The 15,875-nt window shown below is 49.9% G+C and overlaps 1 protein-coding gene across 1 annotated transcript in view; it reads left to right on the top strand.

Annotated features, from left to right (window-relative positions):
- The window catches only part of KCNJ6 (potassium inwardly rectifying channel subfamily J member 6), a 171,292-nt gene that overhangs the window by 105,705 nt on the left and 49,712 nt on the right, over positions 1–15,875 (top strand). The window contains exon 2 of the mRNA XM_040980905.1: positions 7,295–8,215. Coding sequence (XP_040836839.1) covers positions 7,295–8,215 — 921 coding nt within the window. The remainder of the gene's footprint in view (positions 1–7,294; positions 8,216–15,875) is intronic.

Genomic DNA, 15,875 nt, shown 5'->3' with positions numbered 1-15,875 from the left:
TAGGTCCTCGTCGCAATCACACATTGTCCTTTTGTGTCTGGTTTATTTCCCATGATCCCAAGTCCCTTCCCCTTGAAAGCTGAGTCACATTCAGCATGGTCTCATCCGCTCTTCTCTGGGTGAACTGACGGGCATTGGGCCCATCACTACTGTGGCTGCCGCTGCCCCGAACACTGCTGTGCAAGTGTCTGTTGGAGTCCCCACTCTCGTGCCTGGGGCTTGAGGCCTACAAGCGGCACAGCTCATCTGACGGTGATTCTGTTTAGCTTTGGGAGGAGTCAGCACCCTGTTTCCCATGACAGTTGCACAAATTCTCACCAACTTCTCCACATCTTGCCAATACATCAGTTATGTCCTGTGTGGTCTTTTTTTTTAATCATCCTAATGGGCATGAAGAGACGTTGCCTTTTCTCAATGACTAGTGACAAGAAATATCTTTTCATGAGTTTATTGGCCATTTGGATCTTTGAAGAAATATCTGTTCAAATCCTTTGCTTATTTCTGAACAAGTTTTCGCTTTCTGTTGTTGAGTTTTGGATGTTCTTTCTATGTTCTGGATACTAATCATCACATACCTGAAAAACATTGTTTTCCATCTTATGGGTGGTCTTTTTATCAAGTGCATTTTTAATAGTTTTGTTTATTTAGTTGAAAGACAGAATGACAGAGAAAGACAGAAGGAGCAATAGGTTTTCCATTCGCTAGGTCATCCCCGATGTCCATAGCAGCCTGGGCCAGTACAGACTGATCCAGAAGCCAGCAGCTCCATCTAGGTCACTGGAGCACATGGCAGGAACTCTAGTACTTGGGCCTTCACCTGTTGCTCCCCGGGTGCAAGAAGCTGGATTGAAAGGCAGGGTTCTCTGGCAGACACAGCACTCCAACACACAATACAGGTATCCATCCCAGCTTACTACTTAACTAAGTGAGCCATACACCTGCCCTGAGCAGGTCATTGTTAATGAGGAAGAAATCGTAGTTTTGTGTAGGTTATCCTGAGCAACTCAAAGTGGATGGAACTCAAAGAAAGATGTCATTGGTCCCTATTCCTAGCCGTTTCACTGTAAATCCCTCTGGGTCCCACGGCCTGCTGGGATCCCTCTGCTAGAAAGGTCCACATGGCCAGTCTGCCTCCCACCAAGCCCTCCTGTCAACACCCCAACGAAGACCTGAGGTGGGAGATGAGTTGGGTTTTCTTTTATTCAGGTCACACAAATCTCTCGGTTTCTAAATTCCCAAATGAATGAGTTGAGAAGCCCTCATATCTAACACTTTATAATTATTGGGCTCTTGGTATGGACAGTTTCTTGAGATGGACATCAGAAAACTGTCTCAGCACATGATTTAAAAATTCTTGCTCTTTACTCTGAAAGTACAGAATGTGCATCTCTAATCTGAACATTTAAACTTGGAAAATATTCCGAAATATTCCGAAAGATTTTCTGGGTGCCAATGGGACACCATGAGATTCCACACCTGACACCTGTGACAGGTGGCAGTACAGATGCTGGTGCACAGAAGTAATTATGAAAAGCTACATCATGAGGTACAAGATGTCTTTGAAACATAAACAAATGTTATGCTTACGCTTGAGTCCTAAGCCCAAGATGTTGCAGTTATGCATATACATATATCCTGGAATCAGAAAAAAAAAACTGTCAAACTCTGTCAGTACCAAATACACCGACTAAGGAGTACTCAACATGTGCTGTAAACGTATTCTAGTACATCTGGAAAAGTCACAATGTCCAGCAGGAACATTGAAGGGACTCCTCCATCTAATCCTCCGTCTGCAGTGCTGGTTTCCCATGTGGGCACCGGTTCAAGTCCTGGCTGCTCCATTTCTGATTCAGTTCCCTACTAATGCCCTGGAAAAGTAGCAGAAGATGGGATGGCTCAAGGTCTTGGGCTCCTGAACCCATGTGGGAAATCTGAAAGGATTTCAGCTGCAACCATTGCAGCCATTTGTTGGGGGGTGGGGGTGAACCAGCGGACGAAGGATAACTCTCTTTTCTGTCTCTCCCTTTCTCCCTGTAACTCTTTCAAGTAAAAATAAATGGATCTTTAAACAAAAGAAGGGACTCATAAACCATCTACCCAGAACTGTCCTATTGACATCTGGGTGCATCTCCTTGCACTCTTAATTTTGTGCACTGTCTCAGGTTTTCCCTAGGACATTAAAAAGCCTCTTTAAACATCTTCATAGACACTAGAACTTTCCCTGTTCAGATTCATGTGTGTTTTAAATGGGCAGAGCAGCCTCCCCTGCAATGACAGGTGCACCTGAAGGTGACACTATCACGTCCCACTGACTCAGGGACCAGGCTCCTTGTGGCTTGCAGCTCTGCCATTTGATATTATTCTATCAGATTTCTATCAGATTAAATAGCACACACTTTAGCTAATTCTGTGCGAATTGTTTGTCATTCTAACGAAGAGTGGGAGGGGTAAAATTAAACATCAATGCCAAGCCAAGATCCAGAAAAACAACAATAGGAAATGTCCAGTCCTCTTCATGGCTGGCCCGGGACTCCTTCTCCTCTGCATGAACCCAGTCAGTCCGTCAGCCCTGGCACAGTATAGCTGTCAGCCCACAGGTAAAGCCATGTGACCCAGGTCTGCGCGGCTAAATGCCAAAGCAAGTTCCTGCAGGGCAGGAGGCAGTGAAAGAGTAAGAGTAAGAAATTGTTTGCACCATCAGCTGTGCAGGATCTGGGAGGAAACGTTAGCTTTTCCAGTGCAGCCACAGCTTGCCCTGCTGAGCAGCGCGAAAGGCTCTTGCAAATGCAGCTCAGACCCTCCACTCCAAGTCACACTTAGGGCTCCAGGAAAGAAGTGTTTGCAAAGAACACGACCCTGCTCTTTGCATTCCCCCCACATTCCCTCATGCATGCTGATGTGCCCTGAGGAACCTCTTCCAGCCCAGGCATGGTACTGGCCCTTAGTCCCTTGCCCTGTGGTGGCCGCAGTTCCCAAGCATGGTACTGGCCCTTTGTCCCTTGCCCTGTGGTGGCTGCAGTTCCTCTGAGCACAGCCTCATCCCTGGCGTGGCCTTGTGTCTCTGTTAGTATGTTCCCAGAAGTCTCATCCACTCTCCCTTTGCTCTCACATTCCCCAGGCTCTTTTTGGTCCCTCTGAACACCATTGCTGTGCCTCCCATCACTACACTTCAGCAGGCAGTCCAACCTCATTGCCAGGATGCGCCTGGCACGGCATCTTGCCCACACAGGTCCTGCGAGGCCACCATCCAACCTTGCTTGCATGGAGGCTTGGCTTTCTTTGTTGATTTTTACATTCCTGTTTGTTTTTAGACTGTGGAGTGGCAGGTGCAGCACTGGGTTAGTCACACGCCCAGCCCTCCAGCTCCAGTCCTTTCCTCTCCCCTTGTTCTTTCCCTTAACCGCCCTGGTAACTTTTGTTTGCCGACTTGGGTCGCATATGCCCATAAAATTGGAAATAAAGCTTGTTTGGGCAATTACGTAATGGGTTGAGCACAACTATGCCTGTCTTGTTTCTCCACCACCGCCTCAGGACCCAGGCTGCTCCCTCCCTAGACCTCATTACCCCCGAGAACAAGTACAAAGCCATGAGGAGGAGTCACATCCAATGCTGAAGAACTTGGCCTGGTTGACTTGCTCAGGTGTCTATCAACGTGCTCTCCCTTCCAGACAGGGAGGTGGGGCAAAGGGGCCGAGTCCAAGCAGAAGTCGCTTGGGGGACTCGGTGGCCATTTGCCAGGGTCTTCCCCAGCACTCAGTAATTCTCAGCCAGTTACCTTTCCAGAAGACTCCTTCCCTTCACGACGAATATTTGCAGCTTTAAGTTTTCAGTGAAACACACACAGAGACACACACAATGGCTTCAGATTGGCAGAGAGCAGACACAAGGATAGATGTCTTTTATGGCATGATTAACATATTAAATGTCACCAAAGACTGTTGGCCAGGCAGGCAGCAGACGGTGTGCCCCTGCCACCCGTGTGACGAACCGGCACACTGTTGTGAATGAGGCTGGCCCAGACCTGCTTGCTGCGAATAATTGGACAGGAAACCAGCATGGAAGATATCTGTATCTGTCATCCTAATAAATCTTTTTTAAGTAAAATCAAATAACATGAAGAGACCTCATTTTCCTTTTCAACATTTGGAGGGACAAAGCCTTGGGGTAGCTTTGCACAGTCAGACAGCCTAGCAGGCAAGACCAGGATACACACCAGGCCTGCCGCCAGGAGAGGCCCCTCTCTGGCACAAGCTGAGCCCAGAGATCATTCCGTACAGAATGTTTGTGTTTAGAAAGTGCCACTCGGGCCCGGCGCCGTGGCGCAAGTGGTTAAGTCCTCGCCTTGCACGCCCGGGATCCCATATGGGCGCCGGTTCTAATCCCGGCAGCCCCGCTTCCCTTCCAGCTCCCTGCCTGTGGCCTGGGAAAGCAGTCGAGGACGGCCCAAAGCTTTGGGACCCTGCGCCCGCGTGGGAGACCCGGAAGAGGCTCCTGGCTTCGGATCGGCATAGTATCGGCCCGTTGCGGCTCACTTGGGGAGTGAATCATCGGACGGAAGATCTTCCTCTCTGTCTCTCCTCTCTGTATATCCGCCTTTCCAATAAAAAATAATAAAAATAAATCTTTAATTGGCCAACCACATCCCAAGGTACCCAGGGTGCTGGCCGTGAGCAGTGACACTACCTGTGCCCTCTGAACTCGTCTGCTGTCACTGGAAACAGAAGACCCCACAGTCTGGTGGGGGATTGGGGTCAGTGCTTCGCTTTGGCTCAGGGTTCCAGGGGAAGGGTGAGTGACCACTGAACAGTGCCCTCTTTGTTGACGGATTCCCAAGGCAGCACCATAGCAGGAGGCAAGGACCTGCGTGCAAACCTGTGGGGGCTTCACCCTGAAGAACTTCTTGGAGCCCTAATCACCTCAAAACACCATAATTGGACTGAATTTATACTGTCTTAATGCCGTACCACAGGATCGCATGCTGACACATGGCTGCTGGGGGATCCTAGCCAACCCTAGCACCTCCATCCCCGTAACACTGAAGCCCACCCCTGCCCTGCCTGTCTTTGTATCTGTCTGTTCTAACAAGTAGGAAACAGCAAATTCCCTCACATAAAAACAAGGGGCTATTGAGGGCAGTCAACTGAAAGTCGATGTTGTCAGGCCAGACAGCAGGTTCTGTAGGCCAGGTCCTTGTCCCTCTGGGAACACTCGGGATGGGTTTCCAAGGCAGGCAACCAGCAAAGCTGGTCCCAAGCACAGCCAGGACTGCTCAGGCCTGTCCCCAGTTCTTCTCTTTCTTTTGTTTGAAGATTTATGTATTTATTTGAAAGTTAGAGAGAGGAAGAGAATATTTCCTATCTCCTGGCTTACTCCCTCAATGGCCCCAGGAGTGAGGAACTCCACCTGGGTCTGTCATATGGGTCGCAGGGGTGCAAGAACTTGGGCCATCCTCCACTGCTTTGCCAGGTGCACTAGCAGGGAGCAGGATTGGAAATGGAGCACATGAAACTCCAACCAGTGCTCACTTGGAACGTCAGTACCACAAATGGTGGCTTAATCCGCTGCACCACAACACTGGCCTCCCCCTCCTCCTAACTATTTTTGTTAACTGAGCAAAGCAACAATTTCCTCAATGGACTCCATTTCTCCTTTAACTAAAAGGAAAAAAACACAGCCACTGCAGGAAAATGCACAGCACAGCCGAGAGATGTGGAATGAAAGCCTAGAGGGAAGAAAATGCTTATAAATTTTTTAGAAAGCTTCAAGAGTTATTGGCTCTTGAATATAAACCATATCCCGTGGTTTATATGCATTTAACGGCACAATCAGCTCCAAATCTCCCCTGGAACTCAGGCTGCAGGTGAGCTCCCTAACTCTGTGTTCACGAATGACTCTGCCAAAGCATTCATCAAAAAAAACCATCGGAAGGAACACAGCCGCAAGCCAGAGCTACAGATGTGAGATGTGGAGGCAGAAACCAAGGTAAAAGTGTAAATACAGCCAGAGAGAACATTCTTCTCACTGTTCTGTAACCTTGGCATTGATCCAACCCTTAAAATACACAAAAGCCCAGAAACTCCCAGATTTGACCACTGGTTTGAATGGCAGTAAGGCGGCTTGTATAGAGTCCTCCACTCAGCTCACAACAGAGGACACCCGGAAGGACAAAGGCCCTTTCGCCATCCTTGACCCTGTGTGAGCAGAGTTAACAAGGGAACTAGATAAGAGGCAGGGCTGTGAGTTGCATGCATGTCAGGATGTAGCCCAGTTGAACCTTACAACCATCCAAGTCAGTCCTGTGGGCTGAGTAGCATGTGTATTTCAGAAATGAGGAAATTGAGGCTCCGTGAATTTAGATGGCGTTGCAGTAATTATTTCAGACTTCCTGACCAGAATTCCACAGGCTAGGGAGGGAGGTGAGGATAGGGACTTAAACAACAGGCATTTAACACTCCCCAGTTAAAGGAGGGAGGAGGCTGGAAGCCCCAGGCACCCACAGGTTGGGCTAGGTGAAGACTTTGTGCTGGCTCGCAGACGGCTGCCTTCGCCCTGAATCCCGTCATAGCTTCTCCTCAGTTCTTGTGCGCTCCAGTGTCTCCGCCTCCTCTTGTATGGACAAGTTGATCAAGTCCAAGGTTAGACCACTGCTGCAGTTGAGCTTCCCATTACCTCCTCACAGGTGCAATCTCCAAAATAAAGTCACACTGGGAGTCAGGGCTGTCATCCAGAGGTGTAGGGCAAACACAGGATTCAGTCCGTCCCAGATGGCACATCCAAGAGCCCACAATTGTGAAGTCTTCTACATTCAGAGCTCACCACCTGAACCATGCCACAGTGAGTCTGAGAAAAGAGGCAGCTCATGTGAGAGCTGATTTGGCAGAACCTGGTGCTGGGAAGAAGCCCAACCTGCTAGGCAGGGTGGGGAAGGACTCACGTGAGCTGGGTCACTGGACCAGCCAGGAGGTCCCCTGGATGGCACGTGGCACAACCTGCCCAGGGTCAGGAGGGACTCACGTGAGCTGGATTACTGGATCAGCCAGGAGACACCCCTCTGGATGGCACATGGTACAACCTGCCCAGGGTCAGGAGGGACTCATGTGAGCTGGATCACTGGACCAGCCAGGACACCCCTCTGGATGGCACCTGGTACAAACGGCTCTGTGTTCCTTGCTCACTACAATGCAGACACACTTGCTTACACTCTATTGTATATGAAGCACATGCTTCCCCGATCCCCCAAACACTTGCATTTCATTGGGCTTTTTCTTTTGTTTTCTTCTCTCCCAACCACCAGCTAATGTCCTGGAGGGTGACTCCATGGACCAGGATGTCGAGAGCCCTGTGCCCATCCACCAGCCAAAGTTACCTAAGCAAGCCAGGGAGGACCTGCCCCGGCACATCAGTCGGGACCGGACCAAAAGGAAAATCCAGAGGTACGTGAGGAAGGATGGCAAGTGCAACGTGCACCATGGCAATGTGAGGGAGACCTACCGCTACCTGACCGACATCTTCACCACCCTCGTGGACCTCAAGTGGAGGTTCAACCTGCTCATCTTCGTCATGGTGTACACAGTGACGTGGCTCTTTTTTGGAATGATCTGGTGGCTGATCGCCTACATCCGAGGGGACATGGACCACATCGAGGACCCCTCCTGGACTCCCTGTGTCACCAACCTCAATGGGTTCGTCTCTGCTTTTTTATTCTCCATAGAGACAGAAACCACCATCGGCTATGGCTACCGGGTCATCACGGACAAGTGCCCGGAGGGCATCATTCTCCTCTTAATCCAGTCTGTGTTGGGCTCCATTGTCAATGCCTTCATGGTGGGATGTATGTTTGTAAAAATCTCTCAACCCAAGAAGAGGGCAGAGACCCTGGTCTTCTCCACACATGCGGTGATCTCCATGCGGGATGGGAAGCTGTGCCTGATGTTCCGGGTAGGGGACCTCAGGAATTCCCACATTGTGGAGGCTTCCATCCGAGCCAAGCTGATCAAGTCCAAGCAGACCTCAGAGGGGGAGTTCATCCCGCTGAACCAGACGGACATCAACGTGGGCTACTACACGGGGGACGACCGCCTGTTCCTGGTGTCGCCGCTGATCATCAGTCACGAAATCAACCAGCAGAGTCCGTTCTGGGAGATCTCCAAAGCTCAGCTCCCCAAGGAGGAGCTGGAGATCGTGGTCATCCTTGAGGGCATGGTGGAAGCCACAGGTAAGACGGGGTCCCTCCTGGGCTGTCTGGGGCCAGAGGCTCCTTTAGACAGGACCCGGCATTCTGACTGCGACAGACAGAAACGAACATCTGGCTCAGTGTTGATACTGGCCCCTCCCTTCATGAAAGTGTGTGTTCTGAGTGTCCTTAAGCATATCCACCAAGAAGCTTAACCATTTAGTCTTTGTACTCTGTTGGCCAGTCAGTGAGAGCTCTTGTCTATGGGTTGGCTACCCAGATGCCTACAACCTGGGCCAGAACTGGGCCGGACTGAGTCCAGCAGTGTGGAACTAGCTCAGTCTGAGTCTCCCCAGCGGGTAGTGGTAAGGACTCCACAGTAGCCATGGCCTGCTGCTTCTCAGAGCAGGTTGAGCCTGGGCTCAGAGCTGAATACAAAACACAGGCGCTCTGATAAGGCGGCCATCACACGCAGTATCTTAGCCACGAGGCTAAGTGCCCACCATTGCCACCACCCCGCCTTAGCTTTTAAGAACCCTTTAGAAAATAAGTTATTGAGTACTTTTAAAAATAGATTCATATATTTTTTAAAACTTCCAAATATTTACTTAGACTAAAATTTAGTATCTCCAAAGGACCCTCCAAGTGGTTTTAAAACACTGCTCATTGGAATCATTGAGGTTTGTTTTTTTATCACCAAGCCAAATGGAAGAAAGCAAGCCTTCCAAATGAAGTCCAACCTACTGCTTTAATTAAACACAGAGACAGAGAAAACCTTTCCCCTGTTCCCAGAGCCCTTAGTGACACCCACAGTCGGTCATGCTTCTATCAAGTGCACCTCTCAGCTCCCCAAGCTTCACTTGCTGAGCCCCATGAACATCTAATACTGTGGACCTCGCCCGGATACAACTCTAGCAGAGAGAAAAGTAATTGCAGATCCATCCTTCTCGATACCATCCGTGCTGCTGTTAATGGCTGGCGATGGGTGTGTTTTAGCGATAACGTCCTATTCCCCCAGTGGTGAGCACAGTTCAGTGGGGGCGTACCTGTCCCAGCAGCTGAGCACACTGTTAACAGAGCTGCAAGCTCTGAGTCCTGCCAAGAACAACGTCTCCCGGGCAGAGCATCAACCAGCACCCTGCTCTCTCCTTCCCATACTGTCTGCTCTTCTGAGTTGCTGCTTTGTTCTTGGGGTCCTCGCCCCTTAATACAATCTCCCCATTTGTGCTTTTCAGTCCACCGCCTGGGGGGCTTCAGGCTGGTGGTTCTCTGAAAGTGTGCGGTGCCAGGTTCTTTCTCCTCCTGTGACCACCTCGACCACCTCATCCTGGTCATCCCTCTCCAAGGACAGACCTCCGCCATGTTTCTGTCCCACTTGGCAAAGCTACAGCCTCCAGCCATGTTCTCTGGGGTGGTATCACTTTAGTAATAGGTTTGCAGATCGCTGTAAACATCGAGAATGCAAAGGGCGTGGCATGGAACTTAGTGAAAAACAACAGGAACACGAATCGAAGCTGTGAATGTCGTCTTTCCTTTTATTGGTTGAGAAGACAGATTTTTCCATCCACTGGTCCATGCCCTGAATGCCCACAACACCTGAGGCTGGGCCCAGTTAGTGCCAGGAACTCTATCTGTGTCTTACCCATGCGCGTGGCAGGGCCCTAACTGCTCAAACCACTATCTGCCGACTCTGAGGGTGTGCAATAGCAGGAGGCTGGAACCCGTAGCTGGAGTGGGCGCTCAAACCAGGTAGAGGACGCGGGCATCAATTGCTTGCTCCTAAAAATCTTTAAAGACTAATGAATCACAGCCAACTCTCCTTATCTCTGCATTCGGCATCCGTGGCTTGGATCCACACACACGGAAAACCAGTGCCTGTACTGAACCCCCAAAGACTTCTGCTCTTATTATGCCCTCAATAGTGCAGTGTAGCCACTGCTCACACAGCGTCGTGTGAGGTATCACATGTCATGCAGAGATGCATGCCGGACAACGTGCAAAGGTTTCATGCATGCTTTATACCATCTGACCGGAAGCACAGGTGCACCTGCAGGTATGGGTAGGTCCCAGTCCCTGGGGCCAGGCTTTTTCCCATGTAGTGCTTGGAATCTAGAACTGAATGGCAGCGACTTGCTCATCAGGGGTGTCTCTCCGGCCTGTGCCATGCTAGGCTTGTTCTTTATTTCTGACTCATGAGCCCCTTTCTCTGCTTTGTGAATTCCCATAAACACAGTGCTCTACCTGGGGCTGATTCGCCTGTCTCCGCGAGCTCAGGGACTCTGGCTCCCCCTCGTGGTGACCATGGCGTCACTGCAGCCGACGGCATCCTCGGACACCCCCACACCCCAAACTATCCTGCTACCAAGTTGTGGTTGTGGTGGTGATTGTTGGTTTAGACTTCAGGAACAAATGCCACTGAAAACATCTCTCTGGCTCCTGGTGCTCACCTGAGCCTCGGATTTCAGGAGTCAGCTTTCTGCTCCTTCAAACCCAATCTAGAAAAACGAATGAATCAGGGAGCAAGCCAATCATCTTTGTGACGTCGGAGCTTTGCGATTCTCCTCGGGGCAGGTGCTATCTGTCTGATGACAGCTGGCGCTGAGCGAGCCTCTCCAAATGGAGACGTGAGATTTCTTGGTAATTAACAGAGATGCTTGCCCAGGAGCATTCGGAGGTCTTTGCCTGCCTCGCTTAGGGAAAGCTGGGTGGGAAAAGCAAGTCATTGCTAATTTTGCTCTTTTAAAAAAAATCACTTGTCTACTATCTGTTAAACAGAGAAGAGGTGTTCTAGAAAATTCTAGAAGTACATGGAAGCCACACAGACCTTGTTTGTTGTTCATGGGATTCCTACAGCAAAAGACTATCTGAATTTCACTGGGATACTTTTTCTTTATGAGTGAAAGATCTGTGAGCATTCAAGAGACCCTTGGGGAGAAAAAAAAAGTTTCAATATTTCAAAGCAGGTTTTAAAAATGTGCACCAAAGTTCACTTCTGGAAACCCAGCTCACAAAGATCAGACTACACATGGTGGGACAGGATTAGAAAAGCAGGCCTCCCCTGGATTCCTTGCTCCCAGTCTGTCTTCTTTGACTGTGAACCAACTGTCCAGTAGCCTGGGCTCTCGGGCCTCTTTGCAGGCTGAGCAGCCACAGAGCAGCGCTATCTTCATGTTGGCATGCGCCGATGCCAACCTGGTGCTTCTGCAGCTATGCCTTGCCCCCAAAGGCTTGTGCTGGGTCCCAGCAGGTGCTGGAAGTTCAGACGGGCCTAGGCTGTCCTTGCTGCTGGGGCAGTGACGCCCTCTCTCGACACAGGTCGCTTCCGGGAAGGCAAGCAGGGGAGTGTGCTCAACCTTGGGTGCCTTGAAGGGCTCCCATTCAAAGCAACTACCAAGCAGCCACGGAGGACAGGGCCACATCCGGGACAGATGGCTGGGCCTGCTCCTGCCCCAGGCAGAGGGACATGTGAGGTGACCTCCCGCAAGTCTTCTAGTCATGCAATTCTATTTTTGGAAACAAATCAACTCCTGGAAAATTCTGCCACCAACAGCCCAGACATCTAAGAGGGGGCTGTGTCTCATCTGCCAATGTGTTTTTGAAAGGGGGCCGTTTCGGTCCCCGACACATGGGTGTTTACAGCAGGTTCCATAGCTACGTAAACAGACACGATCAGCAGCTGCAGCAAGTGGCGTTAAAATAGTAAAGCACTCGCATCGGAGGGTATTTATAGGAGCCAACGGGCCTCGCCGATGGATAACCGCTCCTCAGACCCGGGCCGGCTGCCAGCGCACTCCCGGCTACAGCCTCTCAGATTGACGCTCTTCCATATTTAGCCCGCCAGCAATTATACAACTGTGACAGGCAGCCCCTCTTGTATGTTGCTTTATTACAATTACAGAAACTATCAGCCACGTGGAGAATTGGACCGGCTAGAGCGCCGCGCACCTGCCGCCGAGTTGCGTGCTCGTCGGCGGACGGCCACACTCGTGGCGACTGTGTCCCAGTCACTGCACCCAGCTTAGTCCCTTCCCGGCACGTGTCCCTGCTAACCAAGGTCCGTTCTGATGCCTGACCTGAGCACCAGTGTTGCCCACAGATCAATTATCCACCAAATGTTTCAACTTCCAGCTGTCGGCCACATGTCATCATTTTGCTTTTTACAATCTGCCGGTTTGAATCAAGAACCAGTCACAAACCACCCTCTGACATTTCTCCTCAGCTCCCGAGTCCAGCAGCTGCCCTTCCCTCTCCGCCTGTTGTCCTCCTTCCTGATAAGCTTCTATTTTTTTTTTCAAGATTTATTTTATTTCTCTTGGAAAGGCAGATTTACAGACAGAAGGAGAGACAGAAAGATCTTCCATCAGCTAGTTCACTCCCCAAATGGCTGCAATGGCCAGAACTGGGCCAATATGAAGCCAGGAGCCAGGAGTTTCTTCTGGGTCTCTCACATGGGTGCAAGGTCCCAAGGTTTTGAACCATCCTCTACTGCTTTACCAGGCCATAAGCAGGGAGCTGACTGGGAAGAGGAACAGCTGGGATGTGAACTGGTGCTTATATAGGATGCCAGCACTTGCAAGTGGAGGATCAGCCAACTGAGTTTTCTTAAAAAAGAAAACTCAAATATTTAAATAGCTATATCCTTTTTTTGTTCACATTGGTGTCGAGAATCAGTACACGGACATTTCAATTTGTATACAAAGCTTAACATACGTACCAAGAGTAACAAGCCGTGAATTGTCATTTTTGAAGTTATCCCAGTGACTTTTCAGCTTCAAGTTTGAAGGCAGCTCTTCTGCAAGAGGCTACCAAGTACCAGTGTCTGCGGTTGCTGTCACTAAATCCCACCCACTCATGATTGAATCTTCTCAGAGGCGTTTCCTGCCAGGAGGCTCCCAAAAGCACTGAGAACCACTGGAGATAGTCTGATCAAACTTGTCCGTTTATTGTAAAGCAAGCACAAACAGACTAGAAAAGGAGAAGGCAGGACATTCCCCGACAGTCCTCCCATACAACAATGACTCCATAATTGGCCAGAAGGCATGGTTAGCTCTCTGGACCCTCCAGCCCACTCACAGGTCCCATTTTGCACGAGGCACACTCACCGTGTTTGGCTGGCAGGTAGGCAGGAAGCTGTGCCTTGGGTCACACTCACCGTGTTTGGCTGGCAGGTAGGCTGTGTGTCACATTTGACTTCTCAGTCACTTATCAAGGAAGTCCCAGCACAGCTGGTCCAAGCACAGAAAAGAGAGACCGAGATGCAGCCCACCACTCTTGCCTGCTTGACCAATCAACAGACCAGCTTAAGGTCTCGGTTAGCCAAGACCATTGTGAGGGAGTTCCCCCAGGGACACGGTGTGTCCTGTGCCTGTGGCCGCCCACATGGGCTAAGCAGGCAGAAATCCAGGGGCGATCTCCCACAAATATCACACACATGACATACACAAGTCTCCAATCTTTCATGGCATGTTAACAAAAACATTTAGAATCCTGAACTCCCTCAGCCAAAGGTGTTACAGAGTGCGCACAGTCCTGACAGAGACGGGGAGTGGTTTGCTGTAGGGAGCAGCTCCACTGACCGACATGGGAGAAGCAACTGAAAGATGAGATGCACAGTTACGACTCGGAATTGCCGTTAGGTGTGCAGTGTGTCGTAGGATACAAAAGCCACCCACCTACGGAACGTGAAGCGGACACCGACAGGCAGAGCCTCCCCTAATCCAATACCCCACCACTTTCTGGTTGTACCAAAAAATAAACAACCAGCAATGATTTCACCTCTTAAATCGCTTACACTTAGAAAATGAGATAAGCTGAGCCTCCTTCCTTCTTAAAAATGTTTCTAGAGCTATTAAGAAACTTGTATTTACAAAATACTTGGTAACTGCATTCCTCTGGATTGTACAAGAAGGGAGACAGGAAGGGACTCCTGGTAAGGCTTGGGGTGTGGTGTTATGGACTCAGCATTTTTTCTTCTCTGCCTCGGAGGGTCAGTGTGTGCTTCCTGCAGTGAGTCTCCACACATCTTCAATGGCATCAGGCCGGCCTTCCCCTTGTTCTGCTCTGCCTTTAACTTGTACTTTTTTAGTCCAAGAACTTGTCCTAGCCAGCTGCCTTCTTGGGACTCGTGTCCACGTTTGCAGTAGCAGGTTTAGCTGACGGACCCTCCGATCTCCTCTGGAGGGCTCTTCCACAGAACTGACCTTCCTCCTGGGCATCTTGGCTGCAAGGAGATTGCGGGCCCAGCACCTGCTGCTTGCGGCAACCAAGAACCTTTGCAGGGTTAGGCTGCTTGATCACAGCTGCCCCTCCCACCACCCGAGCTCCTGGAACCAGCAGTGGGAGCATCTGGAGTGGGAGAAGTGGAAGATGGGAGGAAGCCAGCTTGCTGTAACACATGCTGTGATGCTTTCTAGCCACCTCGATGGCTGTGGGATCTGTCCTGGCAAACCCAACCAACCGCAGCTTGAAAATATCCAGAGGGCAGAACTGCCTCTGCCTTGGACATGCACAGGCACTGGTTTTTCTTGTCACTCTCCTCTAACCATTGCAGCTTAACGATTATTTACACGGCGACTACATCACAGCAGGAATTCTAAGCAACCTGGAGATGGTTGAAGGAGGTAGGAACGGGTTGATGTGACTAAGAAGTAGATTACCTGCCATTGTTTAAAGGGACTTGAGTATCTATGGGTTTGGCAGCCGTGAGGGTCCTGGAGGCCAAACCCCATAGATCCAGGGGGGATGACTGTAGACAAGGACTCAGGCTGCTGCCCAGCAGTCATGCCCCTGGAATGCAAGGCACTGAGACTACATCCCATCCTTTGTCACAGAAAAGCTCATTGCACTCTGGCACAGCATCACCCATACACAGAGCGGGGAGTACCAGCTATCACACCCCAGATCACGAAGCTTTCGAGTTGGACAGAATCTTCTCCCAACTCTGACTCATCAGCTGAGGAAATACAGACCCAACAGTTCAGTGATTTAGCCAGAAGCAGACGAGGAACTCAGGAGTTGATCCCACCAAAAGTGGTGGTCTCCTTCAAGAGTGCTGTTAGTTTGACAGTTCTGCAAAGAAATGTACCCCAGAAGACAAGTGGCACTTCACCAGCAGGTGACCCATGTCCGTGGACTCTCTTGGCTTTTCTCCTACCACTGCCTCTTCCTCTTCTTTCAGGTTTTTCTGTTAGTTCTCAAACATGCTCAGTGCACCTCAGAACTCTATGTGCAGCCAGTCAAATATTCAGCAGTACTGCGTTAGAATGAGATGTGCCATAAAACAGTTCTGAGGTTGGAATTAAGGGAGCCCACAAAGCTATCTTGGGGCAAATACGATGCTCTATGTGGTCTGATGTCCATGTACAGTGCTTCTTTGTGGTGTTCAAAAGCCCATTCTGGTAGAATAGGGGAGACTGTGAGATTTCAGAATCTCGAAAGAAAAGATGATTGTGTTTAACCCACAATGCTCTTGGGCTATTTCTGGGATTGCTGCTTCCTCACTGTTACACTTTTCACATCATATTCTCTACTTTCGATATGTTACTGCTAAACCCTCTATTAGCAAACCATTGTCTCTCCATGTACCATACTTTTTTCTCCTAAGAGCAATAACCTTGACTGCCTAAGCTAGGAAAAGAACTAATGGATGAGATGTGGAATCCAAGAATAGAAATATCCACAGAAGTACCCTTTCAGTAAGTCG

Source organism: Ochotona curzoniae, unplaced genomic scaffold (genome assembly GCF_017591425.1).
Source record: "Ochotona curzoniae isolate NIBS_2020 unplaced genomic scaffold, NIBS_Ocur_1.0 contig_3498, whole genome shotgun sequence".
NCBI classification, from domain to species: domain Eukaryota; kingdom Metazoa; phylum Chordata; class Mammalia; order Lagomorpha; family Ochotonidae; genus Ochotona; species Ochotona curzoniae.
This window is presented reverse-complemented; position numbering and strand designations above follow the sequence as displayed.